This window comes from Lepidothrix coronata, unplaced genomic scaffold, assembly GCF_001604755.1.
Source record: "Lepidothrix coronata isolate B3197 unplaced genomic scaffold, Lepidothrix_coronata-1.0 Scaffold281, whole genome shotgun sequence".
NCBI classification, from domain to species: Eukaryota; Metazoa; Chordata; class Aves; order Passeriformes; family Pipridae; genus Lepidothrix; species Lepidothrix coronata.
This window is the reverse complement of record NW_016690461.1, coordinates 376,560-391,313: the sequence shown is the minus strand read 5'-3', so window position 1 is coordinate 391,313 and position 14,754 is coordinate 376,560. Positions and strand designations below refer to the sequence as shown.

Here is a 14,754-nt window from a genome sequence, read left to right as displayed (position 1 = left end):
TTTGTGAGAGTGTCAGGCAGGAAGAATGGGGGGGGGGCAGCGGGGCAGGCAGAGGGGAGGGGGCTGCCCGGGACGGTGGTGGAACTGGGGAGGGAAAGGGGAAGGGGAGATGAGGAGGAACCAGGGGGCAGAGGAGGGGGGGGGTCTCACCTGCCCGCTGGACCCTGGGCCTCACAGGAAAGTTTGGGGATTAGCCCCAGGGGAGCCTCCTGCCTGACCCCTCACCCTGCCAGGCCAACGGTGGGCACAGAGGGAGGGGGGGCTGCACCCACCCCCCAACTCCACAGACCTGGGGGGGGGCTTGCAGGGACACCTTCCACCAGCCCAGGGTGCTCCGAGCCCAGTCCAAGCTGGCCTTGGAGGGCACTTCCAGGGCCTGGCACACGGAGCACACGGAGCACACACATGTGCACACGGAGCACACACATGTGCACAGCCTGTCACCTCACGTGGGGAACACACGGACGTGTAGCACCTCAGCACCCCCAGTTCCCACACCACCTCCCTGCCCGGGGCTGTGTTCCCCCTGTGCCCCCTCCAGCACCTCCTGTGCCACCCGGGGGCGGGTTTGGGGGGCTCTGGTCCCCCACACCCACCGAGGTGCAGTGATGGGTGAGGGTCTCACTGTGCCGAGGCAGGGAGAGGTTTGGTGAGCAGAGCCAGCCTGGCAAGGCGGGTGCCAGGAGGGTGTCAGGTGGGCACGACGCAGTGCCACGACCCCCCAGTCCCCCACGTCCCCCCACAGAGCACTGGCACAGGACACCGGGGGGGCTGCACAGCACCAAAACCACCCAAACCCCACCGGGCCCCGGGACGCTCCCCCCAACTCCTGGGGTCCGCAGGGGCTCCCCGAAGGCCGGCGGTCCGCCCCGAGCCGAGGAGGCTGGATGGGGCCGGGAAGGCCGGGAGCCAATGGGAAGCAACGGGAAGCAATGGGAACCATCCGGCGTCTCGCCCACCGCCGCGCTCGCCTCCCCCGCCGGCCGCACACCGCCACGGCCCACCCAAGTCGCAGCCTTTGGGCATAAATTTGAGAGCCGGGCGCAGGCGGGATGAGGGGAATCTTCCCTCGCTCTCCTCCTGCCAAGAAACTCAAACTGAAACACATTCCTGCTCCTCTCTGCCAAGAAAACCAGGAGCGCAGCCAGCGGCGGGAGCTCTCGGAGCAGCGCTGGCTCCAGACGCCCAAACGCGGCGCGGGAGGGGGGTCAGGGCTGGCCGCCCCCCTCCCCCCCAGCTCCTCGCCTTTTATTTCCTGCAAACACATCTAAAATCTGTCATCTGGCTCCAGTTTCCTGAGGACACTGGGGAACGGGGTGGGGGGGAGAGGGAAGGAGACGGAGGAGGAGAAGGCAGGGAGGGAAAGGGGATGGAGGGAGCTCGTGGCGCAGGACAACGTGGGGACGGTGACACCGAGGGGTGGTGGGAGCAGAGAGGCCCCAAAAGTGAGGGGTGGTGGGAGCAGAGAGACCTCCCCAGTGCCGGGTGATGGAGCAGGGATGGTGGGAAGGAGGGAGAGGCAGGAGCGGGCACGGATGGCCTTGGGACACCAGGGGAGGAGGAGCAGGCGGCTGCAGCCTCCCACCCTGTGACGGGGCAGACCCCCACCCTGGCACCCCACTGCACCCCGAGATGGGGCAGACCACCCGCCCCAGCTCCCCCTGACGCTCCAGACCCCACCCCGGGTCCCACCCGCGCCGGGAACGCTCCTGTTCCCCCCCACCCGCGGGGGTGGGTGCAGGGCTGGGTCCAGCAGGGCCCCCCCCCCAGCCCAGCCCCCGGGGGTGACGGGGGGTCCCCGAGCCCCCAGCCCCGGCAGGGTTAACCCTCCCCGGAGCCCCACTGGGGAGGAATGTGATGTCAGGGCTGGATTAGCCCCCGCGGTCCCGGAGCTGTGTGTGGCACAATCCATCACCTGCCGGCACAGCCCCCGGCGTGGGGGGCCGGGGGGGCCGGGGGGGCTGCGTGCGTGGGGCAGCCGTGCTGCTGTCGGTGCCTGTGTGAACACACGTGTTCTGTGTGTCTGTGTGTGTGCAGTGTGAACACACATGTTCTCCGTGTGTCTGTGTGTGTGCACCATGAACACACGTGTTCTGTGTGTCTGCGTGTGTGCACACGTGTTCTCCGTGTGTCTGTGTGTGCACACGTGTTCTCTGTGTGTCTGTGTGTGAACACACGTGTTCTGTGTGTCTGCGTGTGTGCACACATGTTCTCTGCGTGTCTGTGTGTGAACACACGTGTTCTCCGTGTGTCTGTGTGTGCACACATGTTCTCCGTGTGTCTGTGTGTGAACACACGTGTTCTCCGTGTGTCTGTGTGTGCACACATGTTCTCCGTGTGTCTGTGTGTGAACACACGTGTTCTCCGTGTGTCTGTGTGTGAGCACCGGCGTCTGGGGTCACGGGGCAGTTGTTCTGGGGGGCAATGCCGGCCTGGTGACACCGAGGGGTGGTGGGAGCAGAGACACCCCAAAATGGTGGGATGGTGGGAGAGAGACTGTGGGAAGGAGGGAGACAGACGTGGGCACTGACAGTGCCCTGGAGTGTTTGGACTCACGGATGTCTGTCCGTGTGCTCGGGCATGTCTGATACATGTGGGATGTGCATACATGTGGGATGTGCATACATGTGGGACGTGCATACATGTGGGATGTGCACGTGTGTGTGTGTGTGGGGAGCTCCAACAGCCAAGGGAGGGCCCAGTCACCCCAAATCCTCACTGAGGGAGGAGCGAGGGAGGGCCAGAGCAGAGAGAAGAGGTAGACAGAGAGCAGGGCGTGGTGGTGTGGCAGGGGCCAGGGTGGGGACACACCCCACAAGACCCCTTTGTACCCTTTTCACCCCCTCAGGAGAGGCAGAGTCTCCCCTGGAGTAGGTAACCCCCCCAGCCCACCATGGGCACAGCCACCCCTGGCAGCCCCAAGATCACCCAACCCTAACCCCTGAGCCCGACCCCGACCCTGGGCTGCAAGTCTCGTGGCTGGCAGAGACCTCCCAGCTCCCCCGTGCCAGCGCCAGTCCAGGATCACGGGGACACGTCCCAGCTCCCTGCCAGGACAGGGGGGCCTGGCAGGGTCACCCCACTCCTCCCAGCTGGGATGTCCCCCCGGTGCTGCACAGCAGGGAGATGCCCCCCTGGAAGAAGCCCCTTTTCCCTGCCCCAGGCCCCCAGGCTGTGCTCAGAGCTGCTTCCCCTGACCCCCCACGTTTCTGGGCTCTGCCTCCAGCAGAAGCAACGTGCAGACCCCCCGCCTGCCACCCCTGACCCCCCCTTAGGCCGGGCTTTAGGGCCAGCCCAGCCCCTCTGCATGGGGCAGCTAATCTGGCCAGGCCCACGGCCCCACAAAGCACATCGCTTCAGGTTCAGGGGGTCTGAAAGGGGACGACTCAGGGTCACGATCCCGTGCTGGTGGGGGCTGCTGAGCTCGTTCCAAGGTGGTCCCTGGCCTGGAAAAGCTGAGACGGGGAAGAAGCAGCTTCGGGGAACGTGGAGGGAAAGGGGCAGAGACGTCCCTGCCAGGACAGGCTCGGGACATCCCCCGCTCCATCCGCCCTCCCCCGGCCCCGTCACAAGTCCTCATTCCCCACCCAATCCCGAAATTCTTCCCTGCCCTTCGCACCACTCCCAGGGAGGACCGGAGGTCCCTCCCCAGGCCACTCACCCCTCCAGGTGTCCCCCAGCACCCCAACGCCGCAGCTCAGGGGGCAAAACCATCCAGCCCTCGCTCCCACGTGCACCCACACCCACCCGGGGCCGTGCCCTGACACGTCCCTGGACACGTTAACACAGGCTGCCACACGTGTGCCTCGGCAAGGGGAGGGCAGGCAGCCCGATCCTGCGGATCCAGAGCAGGGATAACCCACGGAGGGGGGCTGCAGGCTCCTGTTCCCCCCGGGAAGGAGGGACCCCCAGCCCTCCAGCACAGCAGAACCGCTCAGGAGGCCGTGGCAGGCCGGGCAGGGGCGGGGGGGCTCCATAGGTGGTCCCTGGGCAGGCGGGCGACCGTCGCTGTGCGTTGTTTGCTTTGGCCCCCAGCACACGCTGCCCCCCCAATCCCTCCCCTACAGCCACTTCCCGACCCCCACCTTCACCAGGCTGGGTGGGGAAAAGGTTTTGGGGTGAGGGCAAGGGGGGCACACACACGGCAGCAGCTGCTAGAAGGAATTTTTATGCTTCCCTCTTCCTCCCCGGCGCTGGAGGGAAGCAGCAACACGGAACATGTGGGACCCATAAAAGCTCTGAGTCACGGCTGTGGGAGCCCCCCTGGCAGGCCCTGCTCCTTCCCATGGCATCGAGCATCATCCCATGCCAGCACCGGGGGACAGAGGGGCTGGGGACATCCTGCCCATCCTGCCCATCCTGCCACCCCGAGGGATCGGAGTTCGGACAGGGCAGGCAGGAATCCATCCTCCTGCTGCAGTCAGGGGACTCACACTGGGCCTGTTCCCACTCCAACAGCTCTATCCTGCAGGATTCCTCCAAAGATGGGAAGAGGAGGATGTGCAGGACCCGGCGGGGACTCTGGCATCCATTAAAGGACGGGATATATGACAGGAATCCTGTTAATCTGTGGAAATGCCTGTGGCTTGATGTGCTGAGCACGGAGCAAGGCAGCACCCTTGGGGATTTAGGGAGCTTCCTGGGGCAGGAGACCCCTCTGTCTGCTGAGAGGTGGTGGAATGAGTGTCCTTGGGCTGTTCCCGAAATCCCCAGCCATCCTTCTCCTGCTGGGATACATTTGTCTCTCCTGAAGTATCTGCCCCGAGTGGAGTGACGGTGGCCTGTTCCTTGGCTGGAGACCTACTCTGTCCCCACAGAGCAACCCCATCCCCTTGAGGACATCCTCTGCCCCCCTGGGGGCACCAGACAGGGCTCTCTTTCCCTAAATCCAGGCTGGGAGTTGGACAGTGGGGTTTCCACATCTGGAAACACCCCCCAGCCTCACCCCGGACGAAGCAGAGCTGAAACCCGACTCTGCTTTGCCGCTCGTTCCCACTCCGAGGCAGCTCTTTCATTTTATTTTATCAGCTGTTCACCTTGTTATCCTGCAGCTTCCCAAGGCCTGGGATGTGCCAGAGGGATTGGGGTGGGCACACACTCGCTGTGCTCCCGTCGGGAACCCTCAGCCCCGTGACCAGCCATCCAACTGCTGGCCCTGGGCGGGGAACCCCAAAAATCCCACCACGAGTGCGGGATGGAGCCGTGCACACGTGAACACACGTGTACACACGGGAACACACGTGTACACACGTGTACAGGGGGCACCTGTGCGGGTGTGGGGATGTGCAGGGTGTGCACACACGTGCAGCAGGTTGGGGTGGTGGGAAGAGCAGCGTTCCCCAGGGATAAGGGGCTGGCACTGTGGGGGTCACTCACGGCAGCGGCACCGAGCGAAGGGCCCTCGTGTTTTCCAGCCTATCCACCCTCAGAATCAGGGAATCACGGAACCATTAAGGTCGGGAAAAGCCCTCCAAGGTCATCGAGTCCAACCACTAGGCCAGCACTGACAGGGCCACCACTGACCCACGTCCCCAAGTGCCACATCCACACGTTTTCTGAACAATTCCAGGGACGGCGACTCCACCACTGCCTGTTCCAGCGCCCGATTACCCTTTCAGGGAAGGAATTTTCCCTGATATCCAACCCAAACCTAACACGGTGCAAATTCCCAGGTTCTGGACAGCGAGCCACGGATCCCTCTCGGAGCCCGAGCTCCGCAGCCGCCTCCCCACAGCCTGTCCCACCCGGACGGCGTCACAAGGTGTCCGCGCTGACTCACTCCCGGGATGGAAACTTCCCTGCTCCAGGGAGATCCTCGCAGCTCAGCCAGCTCCAGCACCGAGTTTGTTCCACCACCTCCCACCAGACCAGCCCTGGGGGCCCGGAGACGCTTGGCTCCCAACCTGCTCCTGACTTTGTGCTCGGCTTTGTGGCGGAAAAGACCCTGGAATACGGAGGGGGGACATGAGGATCCCCCCCAGACAACCATTCCCTGTCGCCCACAGAGGCAGCGTCAGCCTCGGCTGGATGCAGCAGGAAAACTGAGAAAGTTTTCCTAGGGCTGAATTTCTGAAGGAGAAACTTCATCCAGCTGCTTCCTCTTCCCTTCCCCCCAAACCCAGTGCCCACCCGCATCCATCGGCTCAGGTTTGCCACACGCAGCCTACGGAGCAGAGAGGGGGGAAACTCATGGAATCAGAGTATCCAGCAGCATCTGCCGGGCCCCCAGACTGCTTCCAGGGCTGGGTGCAGGACCCCAGCCGTGGCTGGAGTACCCAGTGGTTTCTCAGTCCCCAGACACAGCACTGGAATGCCACAGCCATCCCTCAGCCCCGTCCCCTCCGCCCTCACCATCCTCCCAGGAGAGGTGCAGCCCCCAGACTGTCACCGCGGTGCTGGGTGTCCCCCAAATTCCACAGCCATCCCCCAGCTCCGTCCTCTCCAGCCCCATCCTCCCCGGAGAGGTGCAGCCCCCAGGCCGTCCCCGCAGCGTTCAGTGCCACCTCACGGCCTGGCAGGACATCAGGGGACCGGGGACACCCATTGTCCCCGCGCCAACCCCTCGGAGCTGTGCCAGGGCCCCGGGAACAGCGGGCGCTGCCCGTGGGGTCCCTCCGGCTGCCCCGGCCGCGGGGCCGCCCCCGTGCCCTGCCAAAGCTCCCGGGTGCGGGGGCCCACGAGGTGGGTGCCGGAGCCCTGCGGACACCCCGGCTGGTGGCATAGGAGGCTCAAGGTGGCCTGGGGGCTGGCAGGGTGGGTGGCACAGCTGGCACAGTCCCCCGGGACGGTCCTGCGGCTGCTGCGTCACCGGGGCCGGGGCAGCAACTTCCACCCAGTCGCTGCTCCCGGTCCAACAGCCCCAGTCCGGCCCGAGCCGGCAGCCCCCAGTAGCCCCCCAGTAGCCCCCAGTAGCCCCCAGTCCCGAGCCAGCCTCCCCTCCGCGGGCTGCCGGGGGCTCCACCGGCCCGGCGCGGCCGTCCCAGCCCACCCACACACACCGACCCACCCAGCCACCCACCGGGAGCTCAAAGCGCGGCGGGAGCGTGCGGGCGTGGGCGGGAGCACGAGGGGACGTGACGGGGCACGCGTGGGGCCGATCCCCTCCGCCCGCCCCGCGTGGCCGGTCCCCCCCGCCGGGAGCCCCGGTGGAGGTCCCGGTTCCCCCCCCCGGAGCTCGCGGGACGGCCCGCGGAGGGATCGGCGCCATCCCGGGAGCGGAGCTCCCGCGGCCCGGACCCTCCCGACGGCTCCTACCTCCGGGGGGCTCCGAGCGGACCCAGGCGGGGCGGCGGCTCCGGCGGCTCCGCGTCCCCCGTTCCCCCGGCGGCGGCGGCGGTTCGGTCTGCGAGGGAAGCGGCACATCCAGGGGGGACGGCGGCTGCCGGGCTGGGGCGGGACGGGACGGGACGGCTCCCCCCGCGCTCCCCCGGCCCGCCCCGGGCGCCCGGAGAAAGTTACCGGAGGGCGGCGGGGGCGGCGGGTCCCGGCGGGTCCCGCTCCAACTGCGGCGGCGGCGCCGATCGCGCCCGGGACGGAGACCCCGGCCGGGAGCGGCGGCCCCGAAAACCCGGGATGGATCCGGGACACGCACGGCCCCGCGCCCGCGCGCACCCCCGCACACACACACCACGCGCGCACCGCTCCCGCACGATCGCCGAGGGCCGGCGGGCGCCCCACGCGCGTCCCCGCCCGCAACCGCGGGTCCCGCACGCTCGCGGGGGGCCCCACGCGCGGGGGCTCCCCGTACCCGCGCCCCGTGCCCGCGCGCACGCGGCTGAGACCACCCGTGTGAGGGATCGCGCGTGTAAACACGGACACGCGCGCCCGCCGGGGCTCGGCGCTCACTTGCGGGCGCGGCACAAACACGCGCGGGGGGCACAGCCCGTGAACACGCGGAGGGGGACGGACGCCAACCCCGCATCCTCGCGGGACGCAGCCCGCGCACACGCGGGGTCACGCCCCGCGCCAGCCCACGGCGGGGGACACGGCCCGTTCACACGCACACGCAGGGGGCTCGGATACAGGAACACAAACACGCGGGGAGCGCAGCCCACGCACGCGGGGAGGGGACCCCCCAAAGCCCACGCACACGGAGGAGGCACAGCCCAAACACGAGCGGGGGGCACAGCACGTGCACGTGTGGGGGGCAGAGCACACGCACACCCCCGGGTGGGCACCCCCCCAGCCCACGCACCCGCGGGGAGCACCACACGCAGTCAGGAAGCACGGCCACGCACACGCAGGGTCTGCAGCCCGCACGCGGCGGGCACAGCCCAAACACCCACGGGGGGCACCCCCCGCAGCCCACGCACACGCGGGGGGGGCACGGCCACCAGCCCACGCACACGCGGGGGGGGCACAGCCCGCGCACGGATCATCCCCTGCAGCCCGCACACGCGTGGAGGGAACACCCCCGAGCCCAGGCGGGAGGCGCAGCCCGCACACGCTCGGGGGTCCCGTCCCACGCACCCGGGGGGTCCCGGGGGGGGTCGGGGCTGGACCGGGGGGGCACGGCCGGGCAGCGCCCCCTGGTGGCCGCGGGCGGAGCCCGTGGTGCTCCCCGCGCCGGTGCCGCCGGTGACCGGGGCGAGCCGCGAAGGTGACGGGGCCGCGCTCCCCGCTGAGCCCGGAGCCGCTTACCGGGATTACCCCGCTGGGGACTCTGCTGGCCCCGGCACTGCCCCGTCCTGCCCGCGCCATCACGCGCCGCGGAGCGGCTTCACGGCGGGGCCCCCGTCACGGCCGCGGGACCCCCGGGGCAGAGGGACCTCGTGGGAACCGCTGTAGGACAGGATTTCAGGACCCCTCAGCTCCCAGCCGGGACCCGCACGATCCACTCCCTGCCTCAGTTTCCCTCCCCACCGTCCCAACGTGAGATCAGCTCCTTTCCCTGCCGCTCCCCCAGCACGGAGAGGGTGAGGAGGGGTCTCTGCTCCCCGGGAAGCCCCCGGCACACAGGGCAGGTGGCGACGCCGGCAGGGTCCCCCCTTTCCTCTGGCAGGAGGGGGGGAACAGCCAGCGGGGTTCTGGGGTGCCCCCAGACTCTGCCACGGTTTGGGTTCCACCTCAGAGGCTCTGAGGTGGGGGTGAGGTGGTGGGTTCAGGTGAGGGGGTGGGCTCAGGTGAGGGGGTGGGCTCAGGTGAGGGGGTGGGCCCAGGTGAGGGGCTGCCTCCATCCCCGTTTTGTAACGGGCGTTAAGCGGCTCAGCAGCTTTGCCCCTGAGCTGAGTGTGACCCCGGATAAGCCGCCCAGGGGCCGAGCACTCACCCCAAGCCCACCCTCCTCTCCCCACGGGACCATCTGCGCGGCCAGACGGCCCCAGCTCCCTTTTGCCACCAGCTCCGAGCCCCTGAGTGCGACCCACAGCAGGGCAGCCCCACCCGGAGCGGCCCTTAACCCCCAGCCCCCCGAGCCCGCCGCGTCCCCCACCCCGCGGGTAATCCCGGTCTCCTGTTTGGGAAAGTCAAAGCGGCTCAGAGCAGGGCCAGCTGATCCCCCGGCTTAGGGATTTAGCGGTGCCACCGCAGCCAGCTCGGCACCTCGGGCGCGGGGGCAGCGTGTCAGTGTGTCAGTGAGTCAGCACCTCACGCCCACGCGCGTGGGCACCCCCCCACCCACGGGAACACACCCGGTGCCACGGGGAAAACAGAGGAAAGCTTCCCTTGCCGGCGAAGGCAAACACGGGTGTGGTGTCCCGGTGGGATGCTCCCGCGGCCGGTGCTGATTCCACGCGGGAATGCTGATCCGGGCAGGGAACGGGGAGACTCCGGACACCACACACAGCCCCGGGCGCCTCCCGGAGATCCATCTCCCGGCGTGTGCAGGGCAGCACGTGCTCCGGGGACACGGACCGGGGCTGCGGGAGCGCCCGGGAGGCCGAGGCGTCCTGCAGGTGCCGTTGGCTTTTCCCCACGCCGGGATATTTTGGGAGCGTGGCCATGGCCGCGGTGCCCCGGGGGGATGCCCGCGGCGCTGGCTGATGAAAGCTGCCCTTTGGCCGCTGGCAGGGCCAAGCTGGGAAAGCGAGGGGGGTTTGTCCCCAGATAAAACGGCCCCAAAGTGAGCTTTGAGCGGGCGCTTGCGCAACGGGGACCCCGGGGCAGCGCGTGGCATCTCGGCGGGATGAGCGACACCTCCCACCCCGGGAGCATCCCACCCGCATTCCAAATGAGACTCCCCGTCACCCACCAGGCCCTCTGGCTGCGGTGGGGCCGAGACTGGGGTCACCGGGTGGTGTTCAGGGGAGCACACGAGGGGCACTGGGGATTTGCAGCAGGGGCCCAGGATTTGGGGGTGGGCTGTGGCTCAGCGTCTGAGGTCACCTCCCCGGAGCCAGAGCCTCCAGAGTTTTGTTTGGGATTGCTCCAGGTGGAGAACAGAATCTGCAGGTGGGGCAATGCCCCCCAGTACCTGCCCTGCTGGGACACAGCTTGGTTGCTCCCATTACAGGCCACCCCTCTCCAGCCCCCAGTGAGGTGATACCTGGTTCCCAGCCCCCGCCTGATCCCCGGGGCCCCCATCCACAGGGAAGATCCCAACCCTCCCCTCTGCACCCAGGGAGCCCCCAAAACCCCACAACTCCCTTCATCTCCCAGCACAGCATCACCGTGCAGCTCCTGTGCTGCTCCAGCCCCAGAGCCTGAGGGACCCGGGACCTTCTGGCCAAGCAGGATCCTCTCACCCACCCCATCCGTGCAGGTGGTCCCAGGAAAAAGCAACCAGAGCCTGGATATTGCATTTCCACCCATTTATTTGGGAAGCCACATCAAAATATTATATAATAAATTAAAGCATAGGCCATGTGGGTGCATCAGGAAGGTGAGGGCAGAGCAGGAGCTTCAGCAGAGAGGTTGGAGCACCAGGAGTCCCGATGGCTGTAGGAACCTCTACTGAAAAAGTCGAAATAGGTGCAAAACTGGAGGCACAAACCAAATCTGTACCTTCAGTGTGATCTTAAAGGCAGAGTCCGAGCCAGAACTCCCTGTAGGGTGGCACCAGGCTGGAGGAGACCTGGCTGGTGGGTGGGAGCAGGGGAGGAAAATATAAACCCAGGGAAAGGGGGAACACACAGGACCTGGAAGCTTGGCCCTCACAGCTCCGTGCACTCCAGGGAGCAGAAGATTGTCCAGTCATTGCTGGTTTGGGGTTTTTGATGAAGTCACACCTTTCACACTCCTCTCCCAGGCCTGTTATTTGTGCTCCGTTCCACCTGTCCCAGAAAAAGGCCTGAACTGGATGCAGGAAGGTTTTTCCAGTCGGGAAACAAGTGGGGCTGCCTTGTCCTCCAGCTGCCCACGTGGAGGAGGGAGACCTGTCCCCACATCCCACCCTGCTCCCGAGGAGGCCGAGTTCCAGACCAGCACTGGGCACTGAGTGTGAACCAAGCAGGGGCCCCTCACCCCACACCAGAGGGGGACACGACCACCAGGGGTGTGGGATCAGCTTGGGACCAGCTCCAGGGAGATGCCCGGAGTCACCACCACCCACAGTCCAGGCTCAGGGAGTCTCATGGCCTTGGCTCCATCCCACGTGTCCCCAAAGACCCCTGCCCCAGGCACTCTCTGGAGGCAACCCCTGCTCCCTCTCATGAGACCCTCTCCCTCCCTCCCAACCTTCCCAAAGGGGTCCACTGCACCACGGGCTGGCTCCAGCTCACGGGAGCTCTCCAGCTCCCTCCCCCTCCACCAGAGAGACAGTCCTGGAGAAGGGGGGTCCCAGCGCGGCTCCCCCAGCCCTAACTACAGCCACAAGCATCAACAATCATGTCGGGAATGTCGGTCTTGACGATGTTGCTGTTGCGATCGAAGTAGAGGACGGAGAGCGGGCGGCGCCGCGTGGGGACGCAGCAGGAATGCCCCGACGCCTGCACGTTGTTGGCTTTGACGAGGTTGAAGACGGCCGTGTGGAAGGAGGAGGCCATCCCGGGGCTGCCCGCCACGTGCAGGGGGCACTGGCCCACGCAGTAGTTTATCTGGTAGCCCTCGGGCTTAATGATCCAGTCGTTCCAGCCGATGTCGCGGAAGTCCACGTAATAGTCCCTGCGGCAGCACAGGCTGGAGTTGGGGCTGCAGCGGAGGCTGCGCTTGGCCACGCGGTGCTCGGGCTCCCGCACCTTCGCCTTGGCCACCAGGAAGGGCTGGTGGGACCGGCTGGCGTTGAGCGGTGCCGCGATGTCCCCCCCGTCCCCGCGGCTCTCCAGCTCCAGCCGCAGCGTCCGGCTCTGCCCCCCGAAGAAGCTCTGCAGGGCCGGCAGGAGGGGGAAGGAGCGCCAGCCGCTCCCCGCCGCGCTCAGCCGCCTCTCCCCCAGCAGCGTGCGATTGCCCCCCGCCACGGCCCCGGCCCCAGCGGCCAGGAAGATGCTCAGGGTGAGCCCGGGCCGGGGCACTCGCAGGTAGAGCCAGAGCTGAGCCTGCAGGATGCGAATGTCCTGGTCCTGCGCCTGGCTGAACTGGAACTGCAGCCCCAAACCGGAGGGAGATGTGGGATCTGAAGGGAGAGAGGGATGAGGAGGTGAGAGCTGTGGGATGCTGCCCCGCCATCCCGCAAGTCGCGGCCAACATCCTCCAACTTCTCGGGAAACACCCACAAACTTCCCTCCCTCCCCGTGCCGCTCCCTCCCGTGGGAACGCTACCCCTGGAGTGGGGGGTCCCCGGGGCGCAGGACAGGGACCCCCCGCCCCGGGGCTCACCGGGCTCACCCGCGCCCCGCCGGGGACCGCGTGGGCTCCCACGGGGGTCGCGCAGACCCACCTGTCTCCGCGAAGCTGATGATCTCGTAGCCCTGCTCCTCCTCCTCCTCCTCCTCCCCGGAGGGGCCCCGGCGGGCGCCTCCCGCCTGCAGCCGCCGCAGGGCGCGGGCCACGGCGGCGCGGGGCACGGCGTGGGCGAGCCGCGGGCGATCGCGGAGCCGCAGCTTCTCCAGCAGCTGCTTCTTGGCCACCTCCTCCAGCAGCCGCCGCTCCGCGCCCGCCGGGCACGACGGGCAGCGCGGCTCGGCCGCCGCGCACAGCACGGCCGCCAGCAGCAGCCACGGGCCCGCGCCGAGCCCCGCCATCCGCGCCCACCGGACGGCACGGGAGCGGCACCGGGAGCGGCACCGACGGGACGGGAGCGGCGCCGGCACCGAGGGACCGGCGCCGAGCGGACGGGAACGGGAGCGGGAGCGGCGGGACGAGGCGGCACCGAAGGGACGGGACCGGCACCGGGAGCGGCGCCCACGGGTCGGGAACGGCACCGGCACCGGGAGCGGTGCGGCGCGGCCCGCTTTGGGCACCTGCGGCCGGGGGCGGTCCCGCCGCCCCCCCCGCGCCCCCGCCATTGGCCGCCGCACCCGCCCGTCCCGTCCCGTCGGGGATTACCGGGATTAGCACCCCACCCCCGCCTCCCCGCGCCCGCCCCGCTGCCCCGGGGAAGGGGCTCGGTGGGCAGCCCCCCCATCCTGCCCCGCTCCCCACGAACCGTCGGGAGCCCGGGGGAGGAGTAAATAGCGGGGAGTGCAGAGGTGTGTGGGCGAGGGGCTCACCCACCCGTGGGCTTTGCCTGTGGCTCACCCTGGCATCTGCCCCGGCCAGCCCCCCAGCTCGGGCAGCCGGACACTGAGCTCCCAAACCTGCTCCAAAACCCGCAGGAAGCAAGGGCTGGGGCGAATCCTGGCTGGTGGAGGAGATCCAGCCCCGGAGCAGCCAGTTGGAGGGATCCCTGCTCTCCTGCCTGCCCGTGGATCTTACAGACCTGCCCCCCAGCCTGGGCACTGCCCCCCGGGCATCCCAGAGCCATCATAGCAGGGTAGGTCCTGTTGGGTGCTGACAGAGGACCCAGCAGGGATCAGGGGGCTCCTGGGATGACCCTGCAGCTCCCAGGGACTGTCACATCTCTGGGCTTTCGTGGCTATCACCAGGCGATGGGTTTGGGGGTCTGAGTCCACCCCTTGGATCACCTGGTCCAGCCTCAGCCCAGGACAGAGCCGGGAAGGGCCAGAGAAGGGGAACACAGTGTCCTCTCCACCTCACACAATAGAAAGGGGATTTGTATGTCCTGAGGGCTCAGGAGGTGGCAGCCAGTGTGATAACAGCATGAAGATGTTCCTCAGGCTCTTTGGAGTGGGATGTGCAGCCCGAGCCAGGGCAGGGGCCGGCAGAAGCCTCCGGAAGGTGATGCAAGGTGCCACGTTGCCGGGGGATGGGCAGAGCCCGGCTGGGGCAGGGAACCCAGAGAGCACGGTGGGAACTTGAAGCCCCGCCAGCGCTCGGCATGTCCTGTGCCCACCGTGCCACGATTCCAAGGTCTTGACCACACGGAGCCCCTGCCCCTGGCCAAGCCAGAGGTGCCATGTAAACACAGTGGGCTGTCTGGGAAAAAGCACCCACCGGAGATGATGCAACCGCGGAGCAAAGGGGCAAAGGGCTCAGCTGGCCGGGCCTGCTGGCAGCTCCCAGAATAGCCCAGGAATGTCAACAGAGAGGAAAGAGTGGGCACAGGCTGGCGTGGGAGCAGAGATCCCAGAGGGCCTGGGAGCCCTGGCTGCCGGCAGGATGGAGCAGGTGGCACTTCCAGCCAGGCACAGGTGCCCGGAGCACACGCGCTCAGGGGCACGGATGGTCCCACAGGGAGAGCACCTCTACCCTGGAAGTGTCCAAGACCAGGTTGGACGGGGCTCTGAGCAACCTGGTCTAGTGGAAAGTGTCCCTGACCACGGCCAGGGGTGGAACTGGATGAGATTTAAGGTCCCTTCCACCCAAAACCATTCCATGATT

General features: G+C 67.7%; 1 protein-coding gene across 1 annotated transcript; it reads right to left on the bottom strand.

Annotated features, from left to right (window-relative positions):
* Window positions 1-10,799: 10,799 nt before the first annotated feature.
* On the bottom strand, window positions 10,800-13,055 carry INHBE (inhibin beta E subunit). The gene is made up of 2 exons (XM_017836635.1): window positions 12,752-13,055; window positions 10,800-12,487 (listed from the first exon to the last, which is right to left on the bottom strand). The coding sequence occupies exons 1-2, from the start codon at window positions 13,053-13,055 to the stop codon at window positions 11,736-11,738; spliced, it is 1,056 nt and encodes a 351-aa protein (XP_017692124.1). The 3' UTR covers window positions 10,800-11,735.
* Window positions 13,056-14,754: the final 1,699 nt, after the last annotated feature.

Bases quoted from the DNA above. Each gene is read 5' to 3' on its own strand.
- INHBE (XM_017836635.1), bottom strand. From the start codon at position 13,055: ATGGCGGGGCTCGGCGCGGGCCCGTGGCTGCTGCTGGCGGCCGTGCTG. The intron at 12,488-12,751 runs GTGGGTCTGCGC...CTCTCCCTTCAG, and splicing joins CATCAGCTTCGCGGAGACAG to ATCCCACATCTCCCTCCGGT.